The sequence below is a fragment of the Falco punctatus genome (assembly GCF_963210335.1).
Source record: "Falco punctatus genome assembly, chromosome: 2".
Taxonomy (NCBI): domain Eukaryota; kingdom Metazoa; phylum Chordata; class Aves; order Falconiformes; family Falconidae; genus Falco; species Falco punctatus.
In genome coordinates, this window is record NC_137581.1 from 29,950,899 (window position 1) to 29,974,662 (window position 23,764).

General features: G+C 38.1%; 1 protein-coding gene across 4 annotated transcripts in view; it reads right to left on the reverse strand.

The window, feature by feature from the left end:
* Positions 1–23,764, reverse strand: part of RNASEH2B (ribonuclease H2 subunit B) — a 39,373-nt gene that overhangs the window by 9,930 nt on the left and 5,679 nt on the right. For 2 of the 4 annotated variants that reach the window (XM_080375126.1, XM_080375124.1), the window contains exons 2-7: positions 16,228–16,299; positions 13,167–13,274; positions 10,832–10,908; positions 8,108–8,228; positions 2,823–2,887; positions 1,560–1,665 (exon numbers count right to left, since the gene is read on the reverse strand). In XM_080375126.1, coding sequence (XP_080231252.1) covers positions 1,560–1,665; positions 2,823–2,887; positions 8,108–8,228; positions 10,832–10,908; positions 13,167–13,274; positions 16,228–16,299 — 549 coding nt within the window. The remainder of the gene's footprint in view (positions 1–1,559; positions 1,666–2,822; positions 2,888–8,107; positions 8,229–10,831; positions 10,909–13,166; positions 13,275–16,227; positions 16,300–23,764) is intronic. The other 2 variants (XM_080375123.1, XM_080375125.1) reach the window with 2 other exon arrangements.

Below are 23,764 nucleotides of genomic sequence, written 5' to 3' on the forward strand. Positions count from 1 at the left end.
CTCCCTTTGTCTTCTGAATGAAATATTCAGGTTTCCCTTCCTTCCCTATTTGCACTCATTATATCCTCCCAGATTTTTGCCCTACAACATCTGTAGATGCTAACTACATAGACCCATCTATTTATAAAGTACTGAAATTTCATAATACCCCTATGAAAGCAATTATCTACAGAAATAAATTGCACTGTCATGGCAGTGAAAGGATCAGACAAGAAAATTAGTCTTATTAAAAATAAGTGTTGAGTAAGGTCCATTTGACTCCTTGTCATTCACCTTGCTACACACAGTGGGAATGCCTCCAAAACTTACTTACTTTTTGTTCTAAGTATTCCCTATTACAATGCTGCTCTTTTAAATCTAAAAAAGGCTTTTAAAAAGACTGTTATATCCTTGTTACTATAAGTAAGAAGGAAGGTGGAAAAAACACTGCAGATGAGTTATTTAATTATAAATTTCAGAGATAAAGTATCTAAGCATAATCAAGATGGTTACTGTCAGGACAATTTTCCCTTTCTTTAAAAAAATGGGGTTGGGAAAAGGATGAAAAGCTACTGTAAAGTTAAAGTCGCTTATAAGTTTTGCAGCTTTTCCTCTTTTTAAAAAACATATATTACAATCTCTGTTCTATAAAACTGTCTAGTTGCCTCTTAAATCTCATTTATGTTGTTTCCTTTGATATCATTACTCGGTAACTCATTTTCCACTTTGTCAGCAAGTTGCTTTGTTTCTCCTTATTTTTCAACAGCATGCAGACTTCTGCATGTCTTTGTAATAAGAAACAATTTTCTTTTGTTCATATTGTTCTAAACTTTCCTTAATTTTCATTAACATTCCAAGAATTTATTCCAAGAACATTTTCAGGTTTCTCTACACAACTTCATACAACTACAGAACTTAATTCCCAGTAACATTCAGGACATTGTCCTCCCCAGGGAAAAGGCGACTAGAAGCAAACATGATTACTCCAGATTTTTTGGTACCAGGATTGTACATTTCTGGGCAATTTAATAAACATATTATTAATTTTTTTGTCTTTAATCAGCAGAAACATGTACATTCTATACATCTGTCACATAAAGTAATGTTTGGACCAGGAGCTTTTACTTTGTGACTATGACTTCCTACAATCCCTTCCCTTTTGGGAATTTTATGAAGAGCTAATAAAAATAATAAAAAAGAAGTCTGTTCTGATACTGAGACACTTATTGGGTCGACGCTTATATATATTATAAGCATATGTCCTATTGTCCAAGACAGTTTCAGTTCAGCAAAGCACTTCAGTACATATTTCACTGAGAAAAATGTCTTCCATGAACTAAGGAGAAGCTAATAGAAGGCCAGCTGAGACCTACTGCTAATTACAACGTCATCCAATGAAGACACCAAAGAACCCAGAGTAAGTCAAGGCACAGTCACAACATATATGGAATTTTCTGTACAAGGAATACATTTACTGCAAAGGCTGATTTCAGTACATTTTACATTCTAATCATGCACTTTTATCTCCACATATGCGATTACATAAAACTTAAATTCCTTACAATGTTTTCTTTCCTTACCTTCTTTAGTATCTGTGATCTGTTTACCACTGATAAATGTAGCTGCCCGTACCCTCTCACCTACACATATATCGTTGCTTTTAAGTGCTTTCACTGTTCGATTGACCTATAGGAAACCACAAAATGAAATATCTGTATCAATGTTGTTATGCACATGTTAATACAGTGACAAAGCTCTTGTAATTTTGTTTCAAGCATATAAAACACTCAAGTTATGGACTGTGGTAAAATTTAATATACATTTGTAATGACTAGCATATGAGCTCAAAAAAACCCAAAGAAACTAGCATGTCTTTGAACATGTTGCCTTGGCAACACAGCACCAGTTTTGCAGTACCCTAAGATGAGCTGAGCTGCTCAGATGCAACAGCCACAATTACACAGGTGAGAAATACACCTGCTTGGAGAACAGAAAATGTGTGAACTCAGCTGGATTGCAAAGGCAGTCTGCATGGAAATCAAAGATAAAGGGCATTTACAAGGCATTGCTATACTGGATCTAACAGAGAGATAACTGGCAGAAGAAGCTATTTCTAACACCACAAACAGGTAACATGTTCAAATGTAAATATTCAGGTATTCATTGCAAAATACATATCCCAATACCTCATCATTGCAGAAAGCAGACCAGATTTGGTACTGACATTGACACTAATTTAAATGAGGAGGCTTCCTCGTATCATGTGATGCAGACATTCTACAAAGTGGCACATGTGTGTATGTAAAATGAGATTTATCTTCTTTACACCAAAACACAGACACATCACGCTCAGCTATAAGACTAGTGTATTTTCTGCATGCTGTACAGACCTCTTGAACAGCATGACTGGATCAGGACAGCAGCAACCATACCAGGACCATTCTGAGAGACTATGCCAAAACTTCATGAGGAAACTCACTTGTAGCACAAACCCAAGGCATTTCTGTCCAGCTTTAAAGCATGGCAGAATTTAGAAGTTGCAACAATCAAAGCTCTCCTCTAGCCCATCCATGAAGTGAATGAAGCACAAGACAAGGCCTTCACCTTATGCAAAGCTTAACACAGTGATAAGCTGAACTTCAGCTTCCTTTTCTGCCTCCCTGCACTCCATGAATTCCTTTCATGTCAGCCCCATCAGAAAGAGAAACGTATGTCATTTCTCTAATACCTCACCACATTCCCAAGTGCAACTTTACATGGCTCAAATGCAGAGATGGACAAGCTAATAAGCATTTGCATTTTAAACATAAAGCAATTTCGAAAGCGAAAGAGAAACACAATACCTTTTTCTTTAACCACTTCAGTGTCTTCTCCTGGCTGTATTTGTGGAATTTCTGACTGCCAATCTCTGAGAAAAACCAAGCAAGGGGAAGAAAGCGATCACTGGTTTGGACTGGATTTTCACTACTTTTAAAATATTTTAAATTGTAGATACAGCTTCAAAGTTATTTTGTGGCTTGCACATGTTTGATATCAGGGCAATAAGTTTCCATAATATTGGAAAACAGGAAAAATAAACAGACAGCTGAACTTGACAATTCTTTAATTAGGCCCTAATCCAGTAAAGCACATGTTATATTTATGTGTAATCTTGGGCTGCCTGAATTCACTAAGACGCTTCTCAAGCGCTTGTAGTTTACCAAACCTTCACTGCCCTGTGTCACCAGAATGGTCATTTTAGCTACATAGCTCACAACACAAAATGTTCGTTCCATGACTGCTTTTACTTTACGTACTGAATTCCAGCACCTAGTAAGGGGCCAAGACACAAAGCTGGTTAGTGAAGACAAACCATTCAAACTTTCAATAAACCCTTTTTCTTTCAGTTCTCCCAATTCTCTCCTCTGACTTCACAGGGTGACTAAAGCAAAAGTTTTACTTCTATCCCCCTTTTACGTAGTTTAATACAGCATTAAAAGAAAATACAGAATCCAAAATAGTGAAACACACTCCTTGTGGGAGGAAGTACGTGATTCATTTATCATTTATTGAGCAACATAAATTAACTCAATGGTAAAAGAATTTCAGAAAGTGTTCCCCCTGTGATAACTAGGGTAACACGAACACTTGCTATTCACATACGATTAGTTATCTGGAGATATGTGAATTCACAATGCTGAGGCAAAGGAGAGAGAAAATTACAAAGGCTCCTTGAAATTTCAGTATAAAAATTCAGTAGTAATTCACAGAAAGCTGTATTTTGGAAATGGAATGAAATGCCTAATGAGAATTCACAGGAGATTTTAGAGCCCAGAGTGTTTCAGTCTTTTTCTTTAACAGGTATTTCAATAAGTTTTAATCTTCTGTTTACCCTTCCCATAAATACCTACATCTGTTTCATGTCATTTACTGATCCAGTATCATATTCCAACACTCAGTTCATGGAGTTTCCTTCTCCCCTTGCAAACAACAACATATTATTTATGATTCCTGCAGCATTTCCTTCTTTGGGATTTATCTTGGCTCTTTCAAATTGCATACAAATAGCTAACTATTATGTGCTCTTTGTGTATACATGGCAGGGGGTATGGAGAGGTCGAGGAAAGCTGTTTACAAGATAAAGTTTAAATCTATCTCAGCACTCGCAGAAGAGTAAAATGCCAAAATTCTTCATAGCAAAAAGGAAAAAAACCACTAATATACACTTTGCTTCATGGAGCTGATGAGTTGCAGGTAAAGTAATTAGCTGCGGCACTGCTGGCTGCAGCCTTTAGGACTTAGAAGCTTCTATATGGCTCTGAAAGAAAAGAAGAAAATGGGGGAGATGCTCTGGATACAGGAACCTGCTTCTCAAAGAACTAACATGGTCTAGGTCCAAGTACAGTAAGTACGATTTGTGGATTCTTATCTTATCTAAGAAAGTTCGAGGAAGGGACATCCTCCAGCCTCCACCCCGCAACCCATACTGAAAAGTAATTCTAGTTTGTATTCCCAGGCAGGCTCCCCCACAACAGCATGATTCAGAGTGACTCAGTTAGGGAAAGGAAACATAGAACTGTGAAGCCATTTTCATTAAAACATGAAAAATAATTACACTGAACCCTTCAGAGATCACTTTGTTTGAAAATATTTTGTGTGCTTGACAGTTTTGACTATTAAATTCTAGAAACTGACAGTATTTGAGACCTCTGAAGAATTGAAGTGAGTTATGAAAGTCACAAACTGCTGACAAAAGGATTCAATATTGGAACGTGGATTTAACATGTGATGCACATTTGATATTGGTGAGAGTTAGCAACTATGTTTGATAATATGAGTATATATTGGAAAGCCTTTTGTTCCCTAATGTGTCTGGTGCTTATAAAACTGGTCTGAGACATCTGGAAAGATTGGGTTTGAGAAATACAGATGGAATATAAGTGGTTCTACAATTAAATAATATGTTCAGCGATCGGGTAATCGCTATGTAGACTTGGAAGTTTCCCTGATGTATTGTTGAGCAAACTGCCTAAAGCACATTTTAACATCCATTTTCTCAGTGTTTTCCATAACTCTGAAACTCACATGGCCCCTTTTTTCCTACCTTCTGGGAATACAAGCTTGGCAATATTACTTTGTTATTCTAATCAGGTAAGTTTTCTTGGCTCTTCATGTTAATCACATCAGACAAGATCACAGTGCAGTTTTTGCCTTGCGAAATGAAATAAAAGAGTAAAATTCTAGAACTGGAATTCATAACCCTTTCTTAAACCTTTTCTATTGTATTTCCTACCCGATGTTTGAATTCATTAGCAAACAACCTGCCTCACCCAGATTTAGCGAGCTGTTAGACACTCCTTCCTCAACTACTAAAGCAGGTAACCAGGAATTTAATCCAGCAAAATGAATTTGCAGTGCCCTTCAATACTGAGGCCAGGGAAGGTAGACTTTCTGCTAATTCAGTAAGTGTAAACTGTGAGTGCTCTAGGGTAAGAATTTGTTAGACAGATGTTAAATGCCTTAAGATTAAATTAAGATTGAAATAATTATGTTGTTAGGTTCTGCCAAACAGAACAGAGCTGCAGAAGACTCGACACAACAGATACTTCTTGCCCTAAAGCCCTACTCCTTAAACAAGAAAGGCTACAAAGTGGGCAACAGGTCTTAGACCTAGAAAAGAGTACTTTAGTCATAATAATTTTACAGGCAGTGAAAGACGTGAGAGTATGAAACACATAGAAGTGGACTGTACAGAAAGGTGACCTGTGCATGACAGGCCAGGAAGCACCAATGTGTTTGTTGCATAACAATATGCTTGGTGTTCTAAAAAAACAAAAGAAATCCTAAGAATAAACCCCACTGTTACATTTAACCCAAACCAGAATAAGAAAAAAAAGCTTCAGGTACATGCAGACACATACCTAAAAACATCCAAGAACATCACATAATGCTGGTGTGTGCATGTGTGTACAGCTTTAATGACAAAGGCAATTTTTACCTTACATTTCAAAACAAAACCCAGGAAGTGAACACAAATTCTTTAACAGTTAGTATCATTTGCTGGCAAAATGACAAAAAAAGTATAGGTGTACATATTATGTAAAAACACCAATGCAAAAAAACCAAGCAGTAAAGCATCTTCACTACTATCTAACAGAATAATGTTTATCAGAGGATGCGCTGATGGATAACTGCAAATACAATTTAAGAATGGACACAGAGGTTAGACCAAGACATAAGACCTTGTCTATAGCAAATACTTCATTTTTATTATTATTTTTACTTTGCTGCTAAGAAGGGAATAACTAAATACTGCCCTCAAAGGCAGCACTGCTGTTAGGAGGAAGTGCCTTTTCAGAAAAATAATCCAGACCTAGTTCTACATTCCTATACAGACTTCTCAGTTTGACAGCCAAGAGGATCTGGCATAATTTTTCACCTTCTCAGATGGGTGCACAGCAGTTTAGTACCCCTTCTCTCACCCTTAGCTCCTTAGCCAGTGTTAGACAAGCTGCAGGGCACAGTAATTGCCTAAAGGTTTAATAATGGTTCTTTCTGGAAGTATTTATCACTTCACAGGAAGGCAAAAGCAGTTTTGTATTTCATATGCACCTGTCTTAAAGAAGCCTCAAAAGTCAGAACTCACCCAAGGAAAAAGTTTGCCGGCTCCTAATGATACTGAATATAACTAAATGTTTTCCGAAGGTTTTTTCAGAAATGCAGGCGTATCACAACAGCACATAATTCCAACTACCCCAGTCTCAACAAGAATGCAACAACAGTCTTGCTGCCCAGATTTCCTCATCTCTTGTTAAAGTGATCATTTTCAGTGAAAATATGTCCTGCCTTAAAGTTCAAATTGATTTTCTGGGGGAAGCAACTGCCCTACATGACTGCATATGCACCGTATCACACAGGAAATACTTAAGCTTAAGCATCTGAATCTTTAACGAAAAACTCACAGCCCCACCCCCACCCCCCAATGTTCTATACAGCAATACAGAGGTCTGGTGTTTTACTTCTTAGCAGGGTTTTTGTTCTTCCATCACCCTTCCTTAGCCACTTCCTAATTATTTGTATATCACCTAAATATTTCTTCTTTCATATATGTATGTATATCAATGACAAGGGCAGAGTGCTTTGTGAAAGCAAACTCCTAATATTTCTGGCTTTTAATCTGTGTACCTCAACTGCTTGGAGGAGCTCTACATGCATAAGGGTCAGACAGCTTAGTTGTTATGCACTTGGTGGTAGACTATGTTCTCAGACTCCTGTACCTCCTCCTGTAGAACTCCATCTGCACGTAGGTAAGTCTCCATTCCCTATCAGGAAGTCAGCAAGCATAAGGAGAATGCTCTTTAAAGAACTGAATATAAAAACTGAGGTCTTGCATCTTCTGCAGGTCTGCCAGGCTGCCAAAATTATGTAATGCTCCTTCATCTTCCCTCGAAAACATATATGGTCCTCAAACCAAAAGCCCTTATACCAAAGGGAGTTTTGTGCAAAGACTGAGAAAACTATGTACCAAATTAATACTTTGCTATTTTTTTTCCATTTAGGTTTTCTCTCTTATACACTTATGCATCCCAATCAAGTTTTCTATTTTTAAAAAATTAAGTCTTTGAACTTAAACCCACAACATGAAATTATGCAGAGCCAGAAAACTTGTGCTCTCCTTTCTCAGCAGTATATTCTCTCTTCTCCAGCTTTTTCCTACTTATTGTTTGAATGCTTTGCAACAAAGGGAGAAAAAAAGCCAAATGGACAATGGTTAACTTCTTCCCCACCAGACCATCCTACACTAAATAAAGAATTTAGAGAGATAAAACTTTCTTCAAAAGGCAAAGAAAGTTCACAACACATACAGTAATGTCAAGAAGGCAGCTCTGCTCAGTTTATCATTTTTATGAAACCTAACAACAAGACTGCACAAGTATTTCAGAGTTACAGTAGATAATCTGAGATCCACACATCACTACTCACAATACTGCAATGACAACTTCTAAGCCTAAGCTTCTGTTTTTAAAGTACAGCTGCACACAGCACATTAGGTGTTTGGTAAAGCAAAACCCAGCATTTAGATCTATCTTGTAATGAAGTGACATTAACAAATCCAGTCTTTTTTGCCCCCCCAGCCCCTTTTTTTCACCTTTTTCTTCTGTTATATGATGTATGTACTGTTTAACATCTGCACACTTCAGCAGCAATGGGCAGCTAGGGTACTCCGCGTCTAGCAAGACTTGATCAAGTGGCTGGAACTTTCCCTGCTGCTGAAAATACATCAAAGAGATTATAAAAGCATTATTATAATGTTAATACACATATAGACACTACACATATATAGAAATATATATGTGTAGAACAGTCATAGCTTTAAAATAAAGGATTTAAAGAAGATCGCATTTTGAATGGTAACACATGACATTCAGAAACTGATTACAAAGCAAGCTATAAATATTTATTTCAAACCAGTAAATACCTGCAAAATGCCTAACTCTTCAATTACTGCACTTAAAAGACCAAATTTAAAACAACATGGGGAGAAACTAATGTAAAGTACAGTGGGATTTTTTGGAAGATGACATAAGGCACCATAGTCAGTGTGTGCCAATAGTATTTTAGACCAAAACCTGTTGGATTAAACCCAGTGTCATAACTTCCATTCAAATTTTGCTTCTCCTTCCATAAAGATAAATCTCAAAGGAGCAGGGCAGCTTCTGGAACACAATATTAACCTTTCACCTCTGCAAAGTCAATTCCAGTTTGGCCAGAGTATGTATATAAAGTGATTTTGGCATAACTTAAATAGCCCCACACATGACAGAACCATCAAACAAATTTTGCTGTTGCCAAACAATGCATAATCATTCAGCACAGTTTGGCACAACTGGCAGCCTTCCCTTTGGAAAGATCCTTTAGCGCATCAGTACAAAGACTCAGTGAGCTCTCCATCCTCAGAGAGTGCATGGTCTCAGGAGCCAAAGCTGAAGTCATTATACAGATCAGCATGAAAAAAACCCACTTGGGTATACTGCTTTCACTATTAATTAATCCTCTTGCTAGACAGTCAGAGGCTTAATAAAAGTAACCATCCATTGTTAAATCACAATAAAAACAGGCCAAAACTCCCTCAAAACACATTAAAAAAAAAAAACAAAACCAAACAAAAACAACAACCAGAAAGGATTTTAAGTTTTTTTCTCCTGAAAAAGAAAAGGCACAATAACACTGGCAAAAAGAAGGCTGAGATGCAGAAATAAGGCTACAATGAACTGTTTCCTATAGATAACTTAACCTGCACAAACCTGCCTGTGTCTCAGAGCAAGACAGCCACGCTTACATTGTACAGGGGCCCTGGCCTAAACCAAGAAAGCCTGCTGTATAGGGGATGGCTCTGCTCAGAAGACACATCAAGCAACTCTGCATCACAGTATCAAAACCAAAGGATTGCACAAAGGATGATCCTAAGATACCCACTGGATACCTTGATACCCATTATTTCAAGCCAGAAGTGACTGTGCTGCATTCAAGCTGGCCTTAGACAAAGTATCTGCAACACAGTTCTCAAGACTTCCCCTTTACTGAAGAATACACTAACTTAAGCAGGAATGCATTCGCCCTCATTTAGGACACAGAACTCTGTGCACTTATCTGGCATCATGCCTGGCCTAGAAAACCAGAAAACCTAGAAAACAACGTACCAGGAAAGTAAAGGGCAGTACAGGACTATTCCCAAGAACAGGAACATCAGCAGTAGTTGTCTTTTACTCAGGCTACCTCAACACTCTACCACATAGAGGAGATTTACTGTGTCCCTGATTCAAGTTTGGTATAAAGCTTTCAAAGGGATGATGAATTCAAACAGAGCACAGTGCCTAGAGAATGAGCTAAATTATTCCTTGTGAAATGACAACTTCTGATGGGCTATCCTGAAGCAGAAACAGAGAACAGACACACAGGATATATTTGCGCATCCTATACCATATATAATTTAAAAATAATTACAGAACAATAGGTTACTATTACAAATGTGTAGTTGGGCTTCATTTCTTCACCATACAAAAATTGTTTTCCTGCATTCTCCACTTGCAATCAAAAGCAGAGAATAGCAACCAACCTTACAGGAAATGCTCTTAGAACAAAAACTCTTTGGATGCATAAAGTGAAATTATTGCCTCCATGGAACAAAAAACAAGGATCAACATTTACGTTTTATTTTATGCCCCTTTTTCCACAGGCAGATTATAAACAATACATCAGGAACTGCCTTTGCCTTTTGATACACTTCCAAAATTTAAATAAACTTTTGCCACACCCACAATAAATCGGTTGTCATTTATTAACTATCCGACTTTTGGATACTTGATCATCCTGTTCCTGTTCTGTGATATAGCATCTATACAGACACTTCTTCTAAAGAGGCAATGCTTCCTTTCAAGTTCAAACTGCCACAGAAATGTTCCTTGCTCCTCCTCCTTAGCATCCAAATTCTTCCTTCTCCTTCTTTCTTAAAATAATTCATCTCCTGGTGCCTCAGAAAGGGCACTGATTTGTTTCACTCTGATGGTATCTCATCATTTTAAATTCAACAGTCCTGGGACAGGCTCACACAAAAGGACAAAAGAGATTCTCCACTGCTCTTAAAAAGCAGGTGATTCGTTTGTTGAGATTGCAAGCCGACACCTGGAACATACTTTACCAACCAAAAAACTTGATGCAAACAAAAGTACTGCTAGGGTGGCTTTCACTGCTTTACATGCAAATTAAATTTCCATTATTATGGAAGCCCCTCTTTGTATAATTAACATAATTTCTCAAGTCAGAAATAACATTTTCTCCTGAGAATTCCAGTGAAAAAATAAAGCAGCCTTACCTCCTTGTCTGCCTTTATGAGGTAGTAAAGTATCAGAAATAAGGGGTCCATCGGTGTAACAAATAGCAAACGCCCATCTAAGTGACAGAAATGTAAAAGTAAGCTTAGTACTAAGAGACACGATATATTGACCTATGGATTTTTTAGGATGTTTTTCAGGAGTGGAGGCAAGAAGAGAAGAATCTTTTTTTCTAGTAAGTATCTCAGTATTTTAATCAGATGGGCAGGAAAATAGAATTTGTGATTGTATATTAAAAATACAGGGCTAACTCAATTCTCAACCCTGCCAAACCAAAGCAGAAGCTCCGCTGCAGGTCTGCTAGCTTCAAGTGCTCTTATTTTTGCCTTTTTCTGGACTATATTAAAAACATAAAAATTGAAGCTGCCCTCTATTGGCAGATTTAGGTGTAACAGAAACTTATTTTGGGATACCAGATGTATCCAGTATACTTCACCTCAAACACTGGGCAAGGCAACACTGTGCTGGCAGAAGAGGTAGGCAGGGCAAGAAAGAATTTCAAGAGCTAGTTAAGTTAGAGCTGCCTCTCATCTATAAGGGGAGAATCTGCACGCTGTCTCCTAGTAGAAAAAAAATAATTAAATAGATCAGAAAGTATGGCTCAATATGTTGTATTCACTTGGTCTCCCATTGAAACAGACACCTCTGCCCATCTGGAGCTCATTGCGGGACAATGGCTTAGTCAGGCTTTTTGTATAATTGTAGATAATTGGAAACAATGTAACATCAAGGAAACTCACTAATGAGACCAAATAATTGACGACAATTTGACATCAATTAGCAAACCAAAAGCAAATAAATGTAAATTTTTTTGGCTTAAATCAAATGATTAAGATAATTAAAGAAAAGGAAATCCTATTGCAATGGCCCTAAAACTAACAAAAGATGAAGTGGGAAGGCAAAGCTGATACCCAATCTAACATCTGTATTACTAACATAATGCACTAAGTGAGACAAAGCAAGCACCAGGACTACTTACAAACATGAAAGCTTTGATAATAAAACTGGAGGGAAAAAATACTAGCCACTTTCTCACAGCTTCCATTTAAACGCTTTCCACTGTACATCCAGGAAGAGGTATTTTTATTTGTTCTAAAGAATTTGGGCTCTAGATGTACAAAGACCTTCACCCTTCTCTGCAGATAATAAGATAATTTGCTTTAACTGCAAACACACAGCTTTTTCCTGTTGTTCTTTCCCTGATTGTTTTCAGAGATGCAGCAGCCCTAACATTCAGGAACAATTTCTTCTCCTCTATCTTTTCAAGAAAACAGGCAATGATTCCTTAAGGCAACTGTTTCCCAAGGGCCAAAAAAGAGGTTAGAAAGGGAGGGGGGAGAATACAACGTGGACATAATTGGGAGCAGGGAGCAGACTCAGTCTTTTGGCTCACCCCCAGATGGAGCAAGGAAAAGCTCACAGACATACCACTTGGATTGCTATATGCACCTGCAGAGGATGTTTAAAAGCTAACACACGCTTTGGGATATTACCATTAAAGAAGGCACATGTCCAGTGGGGTTGCTTTTATTTGCTTTTATTTATCGATATAAACGGTCTTTTTTCTAGTTAAAAAGGACAAAACAAATACACCTTCTTCTCCTGAATTAATACTTATTGTTTGGTCTGTGGATATGCTGGCAGAGAAACACTACTTCAGTGACATCGTTACTGATAAAGGCTTGTTAAAGCTGTCAAAAGGAGTTACATGAGTTTCCTCCTCCTTTTCAGAAAAGCAAGCTAGGTACAGAGTATGACTGGGATGGTATAGATGAGCTCACTTCAGACAGAACAGTGAAATGGCACCTTCAGACAGCAGGCCTATCCTCAGATCCCAGCACTCACACACGGGACTACAGCTGTAATTAAAAGAAAGCAAGACCTTACATTCCAACACTTGGAGCTCTAACACAACGCTTGGCTGTTCAGCTAGCTAAGGCCTTCCAGCCCTTTTTCCCTCCCGTAAGATCACACATATTTTTCTTGCGCTGAGAACTTGCTGGTGTGATTGACAAGGCAAGCTAATCACTTCAGTTTAAATACAATTGAATGACTTACACACACACCCCCAACCCCCAAAGACAAATGAACATCTGTCTAATTGAGGCTGCCAAAGGCTGCCTTTTAAAGAGAGACCACAAAGCCCCCAGCCCTGGTTAAATCCAGATGGCAAATGAGTGTGTCAGAAGCTGGGGATATGATACAGCATGCCTCAAACAACTAGGAAAAACACCTGTAAATTTACTAGAAGTGAGAGGGAAGGTCTGTGTATGCACATTAGTTACAGCTGGGAGAAGGATACATTATAGTACTCACCTTGTTGAACAGTCTGACCTATAAACCAGGAACGATATTCCTCATGAAAAGCTTTTACTTCAAACAGCTGCTGTGCACCGCTATTGAATAAGTAAAGAGTTGCTTCCCCTGTTGAAAAGAAATCTGGTTTGTGTTTGTAAGCTTTCACAAAAATCAAAAGAATACCCAATACATCTGAAGAATGTGCCTTATATACATACAGACACACAAACATACACACATTCTACATAAACTCACTACAAAGAAAGCTCAGACAAAGAAAACTATTATATACAGATGTTCATTTACCAGCTCTATAAACTAAACTGAATTTGAATCAATAAATAATATGTGTGAATAGTTCATCTTACAACACAAAGCCTTTGATCCAAACCCAAATCAAAATCACTCAAGAAATCAGCTTTTGTCTGTACTGAAGGGGGAAGGTGGAAAAACAAGAAAATACCCTCTCCTTTGATCATGTTTGTCTCCAAGATATCAGTCTCTAGGTTAGAAAAACAAAAGTCTCAAACCTCCAAGTGACAATTTGAAATATTTTTTTTTGTGTGTATCAAAATGGATTGTCGATGACTCATTATGGGTAGACAAACAATCTGAACAAGGAAGCTAAAAGGAGTTGCTTTGAAGTGCCCATCAGAATCTTCATAGTTTGGAAAGGAAAAGGAAAACTTTATTTTAGGCCACCCCATAGCACAGCTCTGCCATTTCACATTAGTTCTGGGTTACAATAAAAGGGTGAGGAATACGTTGCAAGCAGGATTGGCATTTTCCATATCTAAAACAGGAAGTTGCTAGAACTACAGAAAGAGCCCCTGAAATTTGGTCAGCTGAGTCTGCTGGCTGGAGTGGTCCTGTCTTGGGTATCAATGCATCTTCAAGAGACAAGAGCAACTACAACAGGGCATTTCTGCTCAAAACACATAAATTACAAAGCTGCACTGACTTGCAGACCATGGGCTGGCTCAAAAAAAGTTTCAAATGTAAGCACCTGCAAGCTGATGTCAGCACTGCTGTTCTAAGTCTGCAGAGATCCCTTGGTGCATAGGAAGGTCAGCAAAAATGGCCAGACACACCTCTTCTAAAAAATTACTGATAATGCATTTCCCCCCCTTTATCCAAAAGGCTGACCAGATGTTTAACCTCACCTAAGGATACAGTTTGAGTTCTCTCATGACTTTTTTTTTTTTTTTTGAGGGGGAGTGGAGAGTAGATACAAGGGAGAGCAGAGGGCTCAATCACTACCATGTGCTTCTCAGCAAGGGTCTATACCATAGTTTGCTCAGTGCCAGACATCAAACTACTCACAGAAGTGCTCACTGAACAACTTTAGACTCCTACCAGTGACAGCACAAGCCAAATGCTATGGTGACCTATGAAATCTTGAGAAAGGGAGCATTCCTACTGCCTACCTCCAGCTCCTTAATTTATTTGATTATGTTAAAAGGACAGTCACCACAGGTTCTCAACAGTGTCATTAGACAGAAATACTAATGGATGGAGAGAGAACTTAGGCAGCTTTTCTCACAACTTCACCACTTCAATTAGTTGCTTAAGTCTTATGGTACGGTTATTTCCCTTCTTTTAGTTCAGCGCTTAAAAAATGCTTCTTTTTCAGAAGTGGTACTTCTGAATTGCAGGCTGAACCCTAACTTATAGTCTCTGTAAAGGACAGACATTTTGTCCTTTTTGCCTGTCTATAAAAAGGACCATGCATGCTTTTATTTAATAAAGTGGTTAGCATCAATTCTATAGCGTGCTGAGTCCTTCAGTGCATATTTATACAATATCTGGCATCAACAATTCATCTGTTAGACCCAAACATAAGGAAAATACATTAATAGGGTGTTCTCAGTCCTTCCATTTTCAGACCCTATAGTTGTAATAGGCTACATAACTGGAAGTTTATGCAGGTCTATAAATAAGCTCCTGTAAATTCTAAAGGAACACACCCAGGCAATCATTGTGCTTTAGGCTTTCCCCAGAAACCTTTCAGAAGATCTCTGATTCTACAAGGTAAACAGATCTCTTCTTTCACAGAATAAAGCAAATTAGTATCTATGCTTTTAAAAACATAATAAATTAGAAAGCTAATATAATACAACAGGTGGAAAATATCCATGACTATACATTCCCACTGTAAATCTGAGCAATCAAAAAACAGGTATCATGATTAGTAAGTGATTTCACATTCTGTTTCTATTATTTTTAATTCTTTTCCTCTTTCAAGAACAAGTAGGAGTTAGTACATTGTGACATTAAAATGTACCTGAAGACTTTATTTACAAACACGTAAATATGAGCAGTGAATTTCAAAACAAAAACATACAACTTAAATCTACAGAAACCAAAGGAGCTTAAGAAAAAAAAAGCATGAAACATGTTTTTCAAACAAAATACATTAACCCTAACAAAGGCTTACTGCAAGTTTCTGTTGCAGTATCTCATATTCGAATTACTCATATAATAATAAAAAATCGTTGACAAAAAGAACAATCTGATTATAAGAAAATAACTGTGGGATGGTGGTGTCATTGTATCACCTGCATTTGCTGGTCTTTCCAATGTACTTTGAATTCGAAGTGCCTCATCATGAGAAAAGAGACACCACCACTTTGACAAGGGAAAGAAGAAAAATTAGATTTAAAAATGAAAAGACCCAAAAATCTTGGTAAGTATAACTGAAACACTTCTTCTAGCTCCAACTATTTATTTTATAGCATAAGATGAATGCTATGAAGTCTAAATTTGGATTAAAAAAAGCCCAGGCTCAACACCCAACACTGTAAGCTTCCCAAAACTAATGCACTTAAAAACAGAACTTAAATTACACCTCTTTTTTGTGCTGCCAATATTCCTGATGAATAAACAGTTCAACCAATTAAAATTATAAAAGAAATCCTAAATGTTTGCACAGCATTAACTATCTGGCATCACCAGCAATATCTTTGGCACGTAGACTTAAACTATCATCATTATTTCAGCTTGCAAAATATGAATTTTTTGGTGGTGGAGGGAACCAACCAGAACATTAACAGGCTCATGTCACAATTCCAAAACTTGCCTGTGCTTGGATTGCGCAGTTTTGTAAACAAAGGTTCGCTGTCAGGTGTCTTAGGGGGGTCAGTAGCAGCCTCTGTAGAGGGAGAGGAAAAAGTTATGAACTTGTAAATTGAGAAGTATTTCAAGTTTTGTCATGCTTCTCCAAGACATTCGGAATTGGATTGACACTTCTTGAAAACTCACGTATTTTCCACCTAAAAGTTCTAAGTCTCAGCTCAAATTCATCCTACCTGATCAAGGCACCGAAATTATCATTCCAGACTTCCTGGCACTCTCCATCTGCTACAGGAAAGATATGTACCTAGGAATGATTTAGATTCTGAAAACCACTTTGCCCTAGAGAGCCTCAGGCAAGAGATCTCCTAAGTTTGACATTTCAGTTAAGCAAGATGAACTGATATGTCGCCCTGATTAGTCACAAAAGACAATGAGAACGCTTTGGTAAGTTAGGCCAAGCACAATGTGGGCATTAAAAAGTTAAAAGTGCAAAAGGTAAAATACTTATGGGAAGAAACAGTGGTCCTCTAAAGCTTTCAGGAAGTCAGATTACGCAGGAATATGCAGCATGATTTGTCTGAGTGGCCGTTGTTTTTGTGAAAAATATGCACACTTGTTTATCTCTTATGTATAATCTTGAAAAATAAAGAGTGCATTTAATTCCCCTCCCCAGGAAAAAGAAGTTGAGAGAATACAGCACCTTTGGCTTAAGCCTCTGACAGTTGTTCTCTTTTCTGTGTCCTTAAGCAAAAAAAAGACAAAAAGCAGAGCTACAAAGTACAATTTCTCTGTGAAATTATAAGAAAAAAGAAAGAAAGGAAACAGTTCCCACAAGGATGCTGAATCAAGTCTGAAAAAAAACATCTATAAGGATCCCCAGTTAATAATATTCTATCCAAGCTCTCTTTGGAGCGAAAGTCTAACATATTTATGAAAACAACTTCCCACATCTGAGTGAAGAGCAACATGACAGCATCATCTTTCTTAGCTTGCATACTGCCAGTTCTGTCCCAATTCCCTTCATACAGCCATTCATCAGAGGAAGGAAAATTACTAAAGCATTTCACATGCACAACCAGTATCCAGACCCCAGAGAATGGACTGACAGGGATCAGGCTGACAATTTAGTTACGGTGCTGCTGAGGAAAGCAGAGAGCAGCAGCAGAAGCGGGCCGCACAGCTGTTCACAAAGGCTTGTTGGAAGGAACACAAGTGCCACATCGTCCTTCCCCTTTCAGTAGCATCCAGGAGGTCTGCAGAGTGGGAGATAGCACAGTTCTTTTCTGTGGAAAACAGGGAACTAGGAACCTCAAGCACAACCAAAAATAGCTGTCCTCCACTCTGGCTGAAATCCTATCCCCAACACATTCAGAAAGGACAGGTGGACTTCTCACAGGTTGTTCACTGGCACCTCAGTGGCAAAAAAAGCTCCAAATAACCCTCAACTTTTACATCCACTCCTGCTTATTCAGTTGTGTCACAAACAGAAATTGCCCAGATAAAGACGTAAGCAAGGCTTAAAAAGCAAGTGTGTTTTATGATAGTGTTGGAGGATAATAATTCTCAGAGCTGTTTGGAGAATTTACAGTCATTTTCTTTCCCCGAATTTTTAGCTGAGTCTTCAGGTGGCTTGAAAAACTGCTCAAAAAGTTTCAATGTAAGTTGAGGGGGTTTAATGGAAAAAGTCCATATTTGCTAACCAGACTTGCTTCACATGTGAATACATAAACACACACGGTTGTCAAGCTACATTTGCCCTGGCAAAGGCAAACTTCAAATTTCTAGAGCTGTGTATATTTCAATTCTTGACCACAGTTTAACATTAGGGTATTTTTTGTTACTTTTTAAAACACTACAGTGATTAATGACAGTGAAAGAAACACTATGTTTACTTTGATGTTTCACATGAACATGTTAAAATATACACACTAAATGTGAGTTTCAAAATTTTAAAAAAAAGCAAAACAAAAAAAATCCCAAAGGAACTTTTAGCACTCAGTTGCTCTGCTTTCTTCTTGCATAGATTTATGAACACTGGGAATGAGTCCAGCTGAGCCCTAAGTTGCATCTTGTATAATGTGAACAATTAAGCAGACAACCCTTCCTAATGTAGCTGTTTTTAATGAAGTTCACATCTTTATTTAGTTGACACATTCTTTTCCTAACCTTCTAGTAACACACTGAATTTATCTAGCCCTGCTAAGCCTGGGAGACACCTGCACTTAGGGAACATTCATTGTAGCAAACCCAAGGGATACAGTGTCCCATCTCTTCCTCATCAATCTTCTGCCTTCCCAACACCCCGTGCTATCCCAGACTCAGCAGCCTTTGCTCTGCCCCTTTGTATATGCAACCTGGCCCTGCAGCTGCCTTGGCTCAGCCAATAGCTCACCATGTGAAGAGAAGCACAGCACTTGCCCATTTAGTTCTTTGGTCCTCCCCAGTCTCTGTGGGATTCATCACTGCACAGAGGACAGCTGTGATCAGACCCCACTGAACAGTCTGAGCTGCAGCCTTCAGTCCCAGTATCTCATGCTGATGGAATCAGAGTATACACGTCACATTCTCCACACAGCTGCCACAAAAGATGGGACACACACACACACACAAGAAGAAGGGAAGGAGTGGGCAAAGGCAAAAGTTGTTTCTCTGAGTTTCTTTTACCTTCAGTTTCCTCAAAATGTAGGCAACACCACACTCCATTTCCAGGGGCATCTGAAGTATATTTTTGTTATAGATTGGCTCTACTAGATGTCAAATCGGCAGTTAAAAAGAGGCAATTGGGCGAATGCCTGCTTGGAAAACTGGATGCAGTATTAACATGGCCTTAACGGCGAAGGTGGCCTTATTTATCTGAATTTAAACACTGTATAACTAGGAAAATGCTGAGCAAGAGAATTTTGAAGTTAGGTGTCCAAAGCTAACTTGTGTGTGTTTTGGCCTTTAGCCAGGAAAGGTAACTGGATTTCTTTAATGTCATTACATTATCAGTCCTTGTATTTGTGCAAGGATCTCCTATAGCTAAATAAATACAGACTTCTTAAAAAACAGTACTGTAGAGATTTTCTAACAAAACTAAGTTAAACTAGTTTCTTTTGTTTTTAGTTTTAAGATTCACATCCACATAAGAAATAATCTTACATAAAATAAGCAGACAAAAGGGATATTACAGGAAGAGGTTTTTTTGCTAAATCCTAAAGGAAAACATCAGGTGATTGCCACTATGCTTACTACAACAGCTTCCATAGCTCAGCCCAGAGAAACTTGTTCATCTACAAGAACAAGTGAGAGATGTAAGAGTTTTCTGACTACTATACTCTCTACCAACTGTCTTGCAGCTGTAAGCTGCAGGTAACACACAGTCAGTACAGGTCAGTTTACTAACAGATGTGCCAGCACAACATGCTATTCTCCTGGGACAACATTTACAAGGATACAAAAAACTGATACAAGGCTACAGGACACAAAAAACTGACACAAGGAGGGGCTCAATTAATCCTGTCCCAAGAAGGCATCTCAATTAGCAAGCCACTCTCTAAATTGCCAGGGAAGACAGATTGACAGGCACTTCCAGGAGGCAGCTGAACCCACCTAAAGCCTAAACCCACCTGTACCATCCCCTGCAAGTATATGCCTCTGTCTCCATGAAGCTTACAGACACTTCCAGTTACACAGAGTACATCTGGTTGCAGTACTGCTACTGCTATACCAGAGGAGGGAGTTCTGAGGTAAGCACAATGCAAGACAATTAAATGCCAACACTGGACTGGTAAGTATGTCTACTTTGCTTAAGTTATAGTCTACTGTTCATTCACTATTAACAACCAAATCTCACATAAAGTCCACCTAAAAATGTGGGTGATACGTCAGTTGTACTGGAGTCTACAGACAGAACCTCTGAATCTTGAAGCTGAGCGAAAGAGACTATAAAAGTTTAAAGAAAGCTTTCCATTACAGAAAAGGAGAAAAGCCTATCGTATTTCATGGAGGTCAGACATACAACCAGGCAAATTCTATAAAACATACAAACAGAACAAAGTAAAAATGAACCAGCTGTCAAGGGATTTCTGCCAATAATTTCTTCCACAATGGATAGATATGAGGCACTAATGAATCTGGCCATTTAAAAAAAAAAAAGTGTTAGCTGGTACAGCAACATGTATAAATTGGAAAAGAACATAAAACTCCCACTAAGATCTATGAAACTGTTATGGATGATGCAAGGTCTACTCACCTTTTTTATAAAAAAAAAATGCTTATAGAATACTATATATAACAGACTAATATCAAGTTATATGGAATTCCCATGCAAAAAGCTGCCAGCCAGGCAAGCAAAGAGGCTGTAAATATCTGTCAATTGCGTAAGAGGAAAAAACCCTCTGAGAGCACAGATTTCCCTACCACCATCACCCTGCAAAAAAACAGGATTATTTAAAAGTCTGGAAATATAAAGTTAAGATTTCATTTAAAAACAGATATTAAACCATACGTCACCTACACAAGTCTTTTCCATTCCCTTCTTAACTTCTAACCACGCATGAAAGGCGTGTCAGATGGAGACATTATGATGAAGCCCATTAAATGGACATTTTATGGAAGACTTTAAACTATGTAGCCTAAGGGTACAGATATGTTAGATCTAATAATCATTTTATTTATGTTATTTTTAGAATCAGTCAACTCTGAAGTAAATGGTTTTAATTCAGCGCCTGTGTCCTCTGTCCTGCAGCATGCCCTGAAAAAAGCCCAGTGAAAATTAATAAATCTAGTAGTTTGTATCACCCAAACTTCTGACATATTTTATAATTTACAAGGCAATTAACTCTTAATATAAGGAATGCATTCACGTACGCACAGGCTGAGGATACAGTTTCATGAATGGTTTCAAATGACCAAAGATCATAGGCCATTCAAAAGTGTAATCTTGAGGTCCCCACCTCTCCTCCCTCCCTGTTCCACATCTCTGATGCTTTCTTTCCACTTAAACTAGCAATCCCGTGGCCACACAGCAAGTCAGCTCATTTCACTGATCCAGCTGAGAAATAACCAGTCACAAAAAAAGTATTAATTTTCAAGCAGATCAGTAAGCTATTCTCACTTACCATATGGTTACATGATCACCGGAACAAAGGGACAGAACCCATGGCAGGAGCAGATGGCACAGAATATAACCTACCCTGTATGTGACACTGGGGTCTTTAACCACTGTAAGCTAACTGGAAAGCTATACTGTATGTGACTTTACAGAGGTGAGAACAAGAGATGAGCCACAAGACTACATTGTTGCTTCCTTGGCTCCCAATACTCTCAGGGGGGTACTAAATGGCGCACAGCTCAATTTACTGCTGCAGCCCCTTTTCCAGGTGCTTATAATTAAGGTATGGCTTTGCACTTGCACACACTTGATTTTGTAAAATTTTTTAGTTGTTACTAAAGTTATGTTAACTTGATGCTACTTCACCACCTTACCCTCTCCTTTACCATACACAGTACTAGACTTCTGACATGCCTGTTGTAAAAGATAGAATGGTTTTCAGTTTGGTAATTATAGCATTTATTATTTGGTGACCTAATGAAATAACAATTAATGTGACATAACTTATACCCCTTAAAATCTTTCTGGCTCCCACTTCACCTGCTAATCCTATGATAAAACACAATGGTATCTAAAAATGGCACTGTTTTCTATCCTGAGCAAAACTTCACATGGAAAGGCTACTAGATGGTTTGAGTGGTGTTTTGCTCCAGTACACAGCTTGCAATACAGCTAAATATTAAGACTTCTTCCTGAGAGCATCGCTGTCCTTATGCTGGCACAGTTCACTTCTTACGCCAATAAAACTTTCATGGACTCACTGGCAGCAATGGACAGTACTAATTCATCTGTTACTGAAATCTAGATGCTTGACAGAACATGCAGGGGTTTGAGCTGAATGAAGGAGAGGTCAATCTGGAGAAGTTCAAGAACAGGTTATCACTTGAAAGGATAAAAACTTCAGACTTCCCTTCTCAATATTTATAGGGTCAACACTGGTGCAGCTGTATTACTGGCTGAATCAGCCCTATTCCCATGTGCAGAGAGGCCTAAGTTGGCATAAGTTGGCCTCTTCCAAGCCAGATGGCAGAAAGCAGAAGTAGGAGATGGTGTTACACATTAAAACATCTCTTTTCAGTTATTTTATTTGCTGTGCTTCCTTCTGGCTCCTTAGCTTGCCAGTTATATCTGCTTTATACACAGCTGAGCTCACTATGCCTTTTAAGAGATGACATATAAGTAATCGTGCAAATTACCTATAGGCAAAAGGTTTTGTTCTGGAGATGCAAATGCCAATTTAGTGGGAGGTTAAGTAAAATATGCCCAGAGAGTGCTAACTTTAAAATAAGCATATTCACGTTCACCTTATTTAAAAGGTATATAAATATGTGCACATATTTTTATATGACCTTTCTAATGTTTTAAGTCAGCTCTTAAAACCCATACATACTTGTTTATTGTAAACATTATTTCCAAATTCTTTATCTAAATTATTCTGGAAGTATTAATGTTCAAGTATCCTGCTCAATTCTGACATTCATTACAACTTCTGAACCAAGCTCCCTAACAGCCCAGCAGTGTGGTCTATTTTGCAGCAGATAAATTGAACTGTTTTTCAAAAGCTAAATAAAAGCATGTATCAAAGCATTGTGCAAAGTGTGAGAATGAGAAAAAAAGAAACCCCAAACTTGCCTACTTCAGATGTTAAAGCAAACTACTTCCATGCATTAAGTATACCACAGCTTCTTTTGCTGTATCTTCTCTCAATATGACCCAAAATCTTCAAGTCAAATGCTTCCTCTGTTGTTGCACTGAAAGAAAAGTTCCTTAGTTTCATTTGAAAGAATGGAGGATTAAATTAATGTTTGCTGATGTCCTATGGTTTGGCATCACAGTCCATTTATTTCTGCCTCCATCTGACTTTTGGCATACATGAGACTTGTTCAAACAACTTGCCAAGTCTAATGTGAAACTGCTCCTTTTTTAAAAAAATAAGTAATTCCTAAAAATAATAGGATTGTTAAATTTCCTCCCCCCCTTGCAATCCTTCCCATGCTATTCATACAGCAGTTCCCATTAAACAACAACAAAAAAGCTAATCAATTTACTGTTTTAGAAAACAACAGACTGAAAAAATGTAGTCAACTAAACTTCTAGTTCAGAAAAATAAAGGTTGAAAATAATTTTCAGCTTGCAGCTAACCCCTACTTCTTTTCCTAATACAGACAAACAGAACAAATTAAATACAGTCTAGAGAAGAGAAGCCTCCAGGGAGACCTTATAGCAGCCTTTCCGTACTTAAAGGGGGCCTACAAGAAAGAAGGAGAGGAACTTTTTACAAGGGCATGTAGCAATGGGACAAGGGGTAATGGTTTTAAACTAGAAGAGGGTAGATTCAGATTAGATATTAGGAAGAAATTCTTCACTGTGAGGGTGACAAGACACTGGCACAGGTTGCCCAGAGTAGCTGTGGATGCCCCATCCCTGGAAGTGTTCAAGGCCAGGC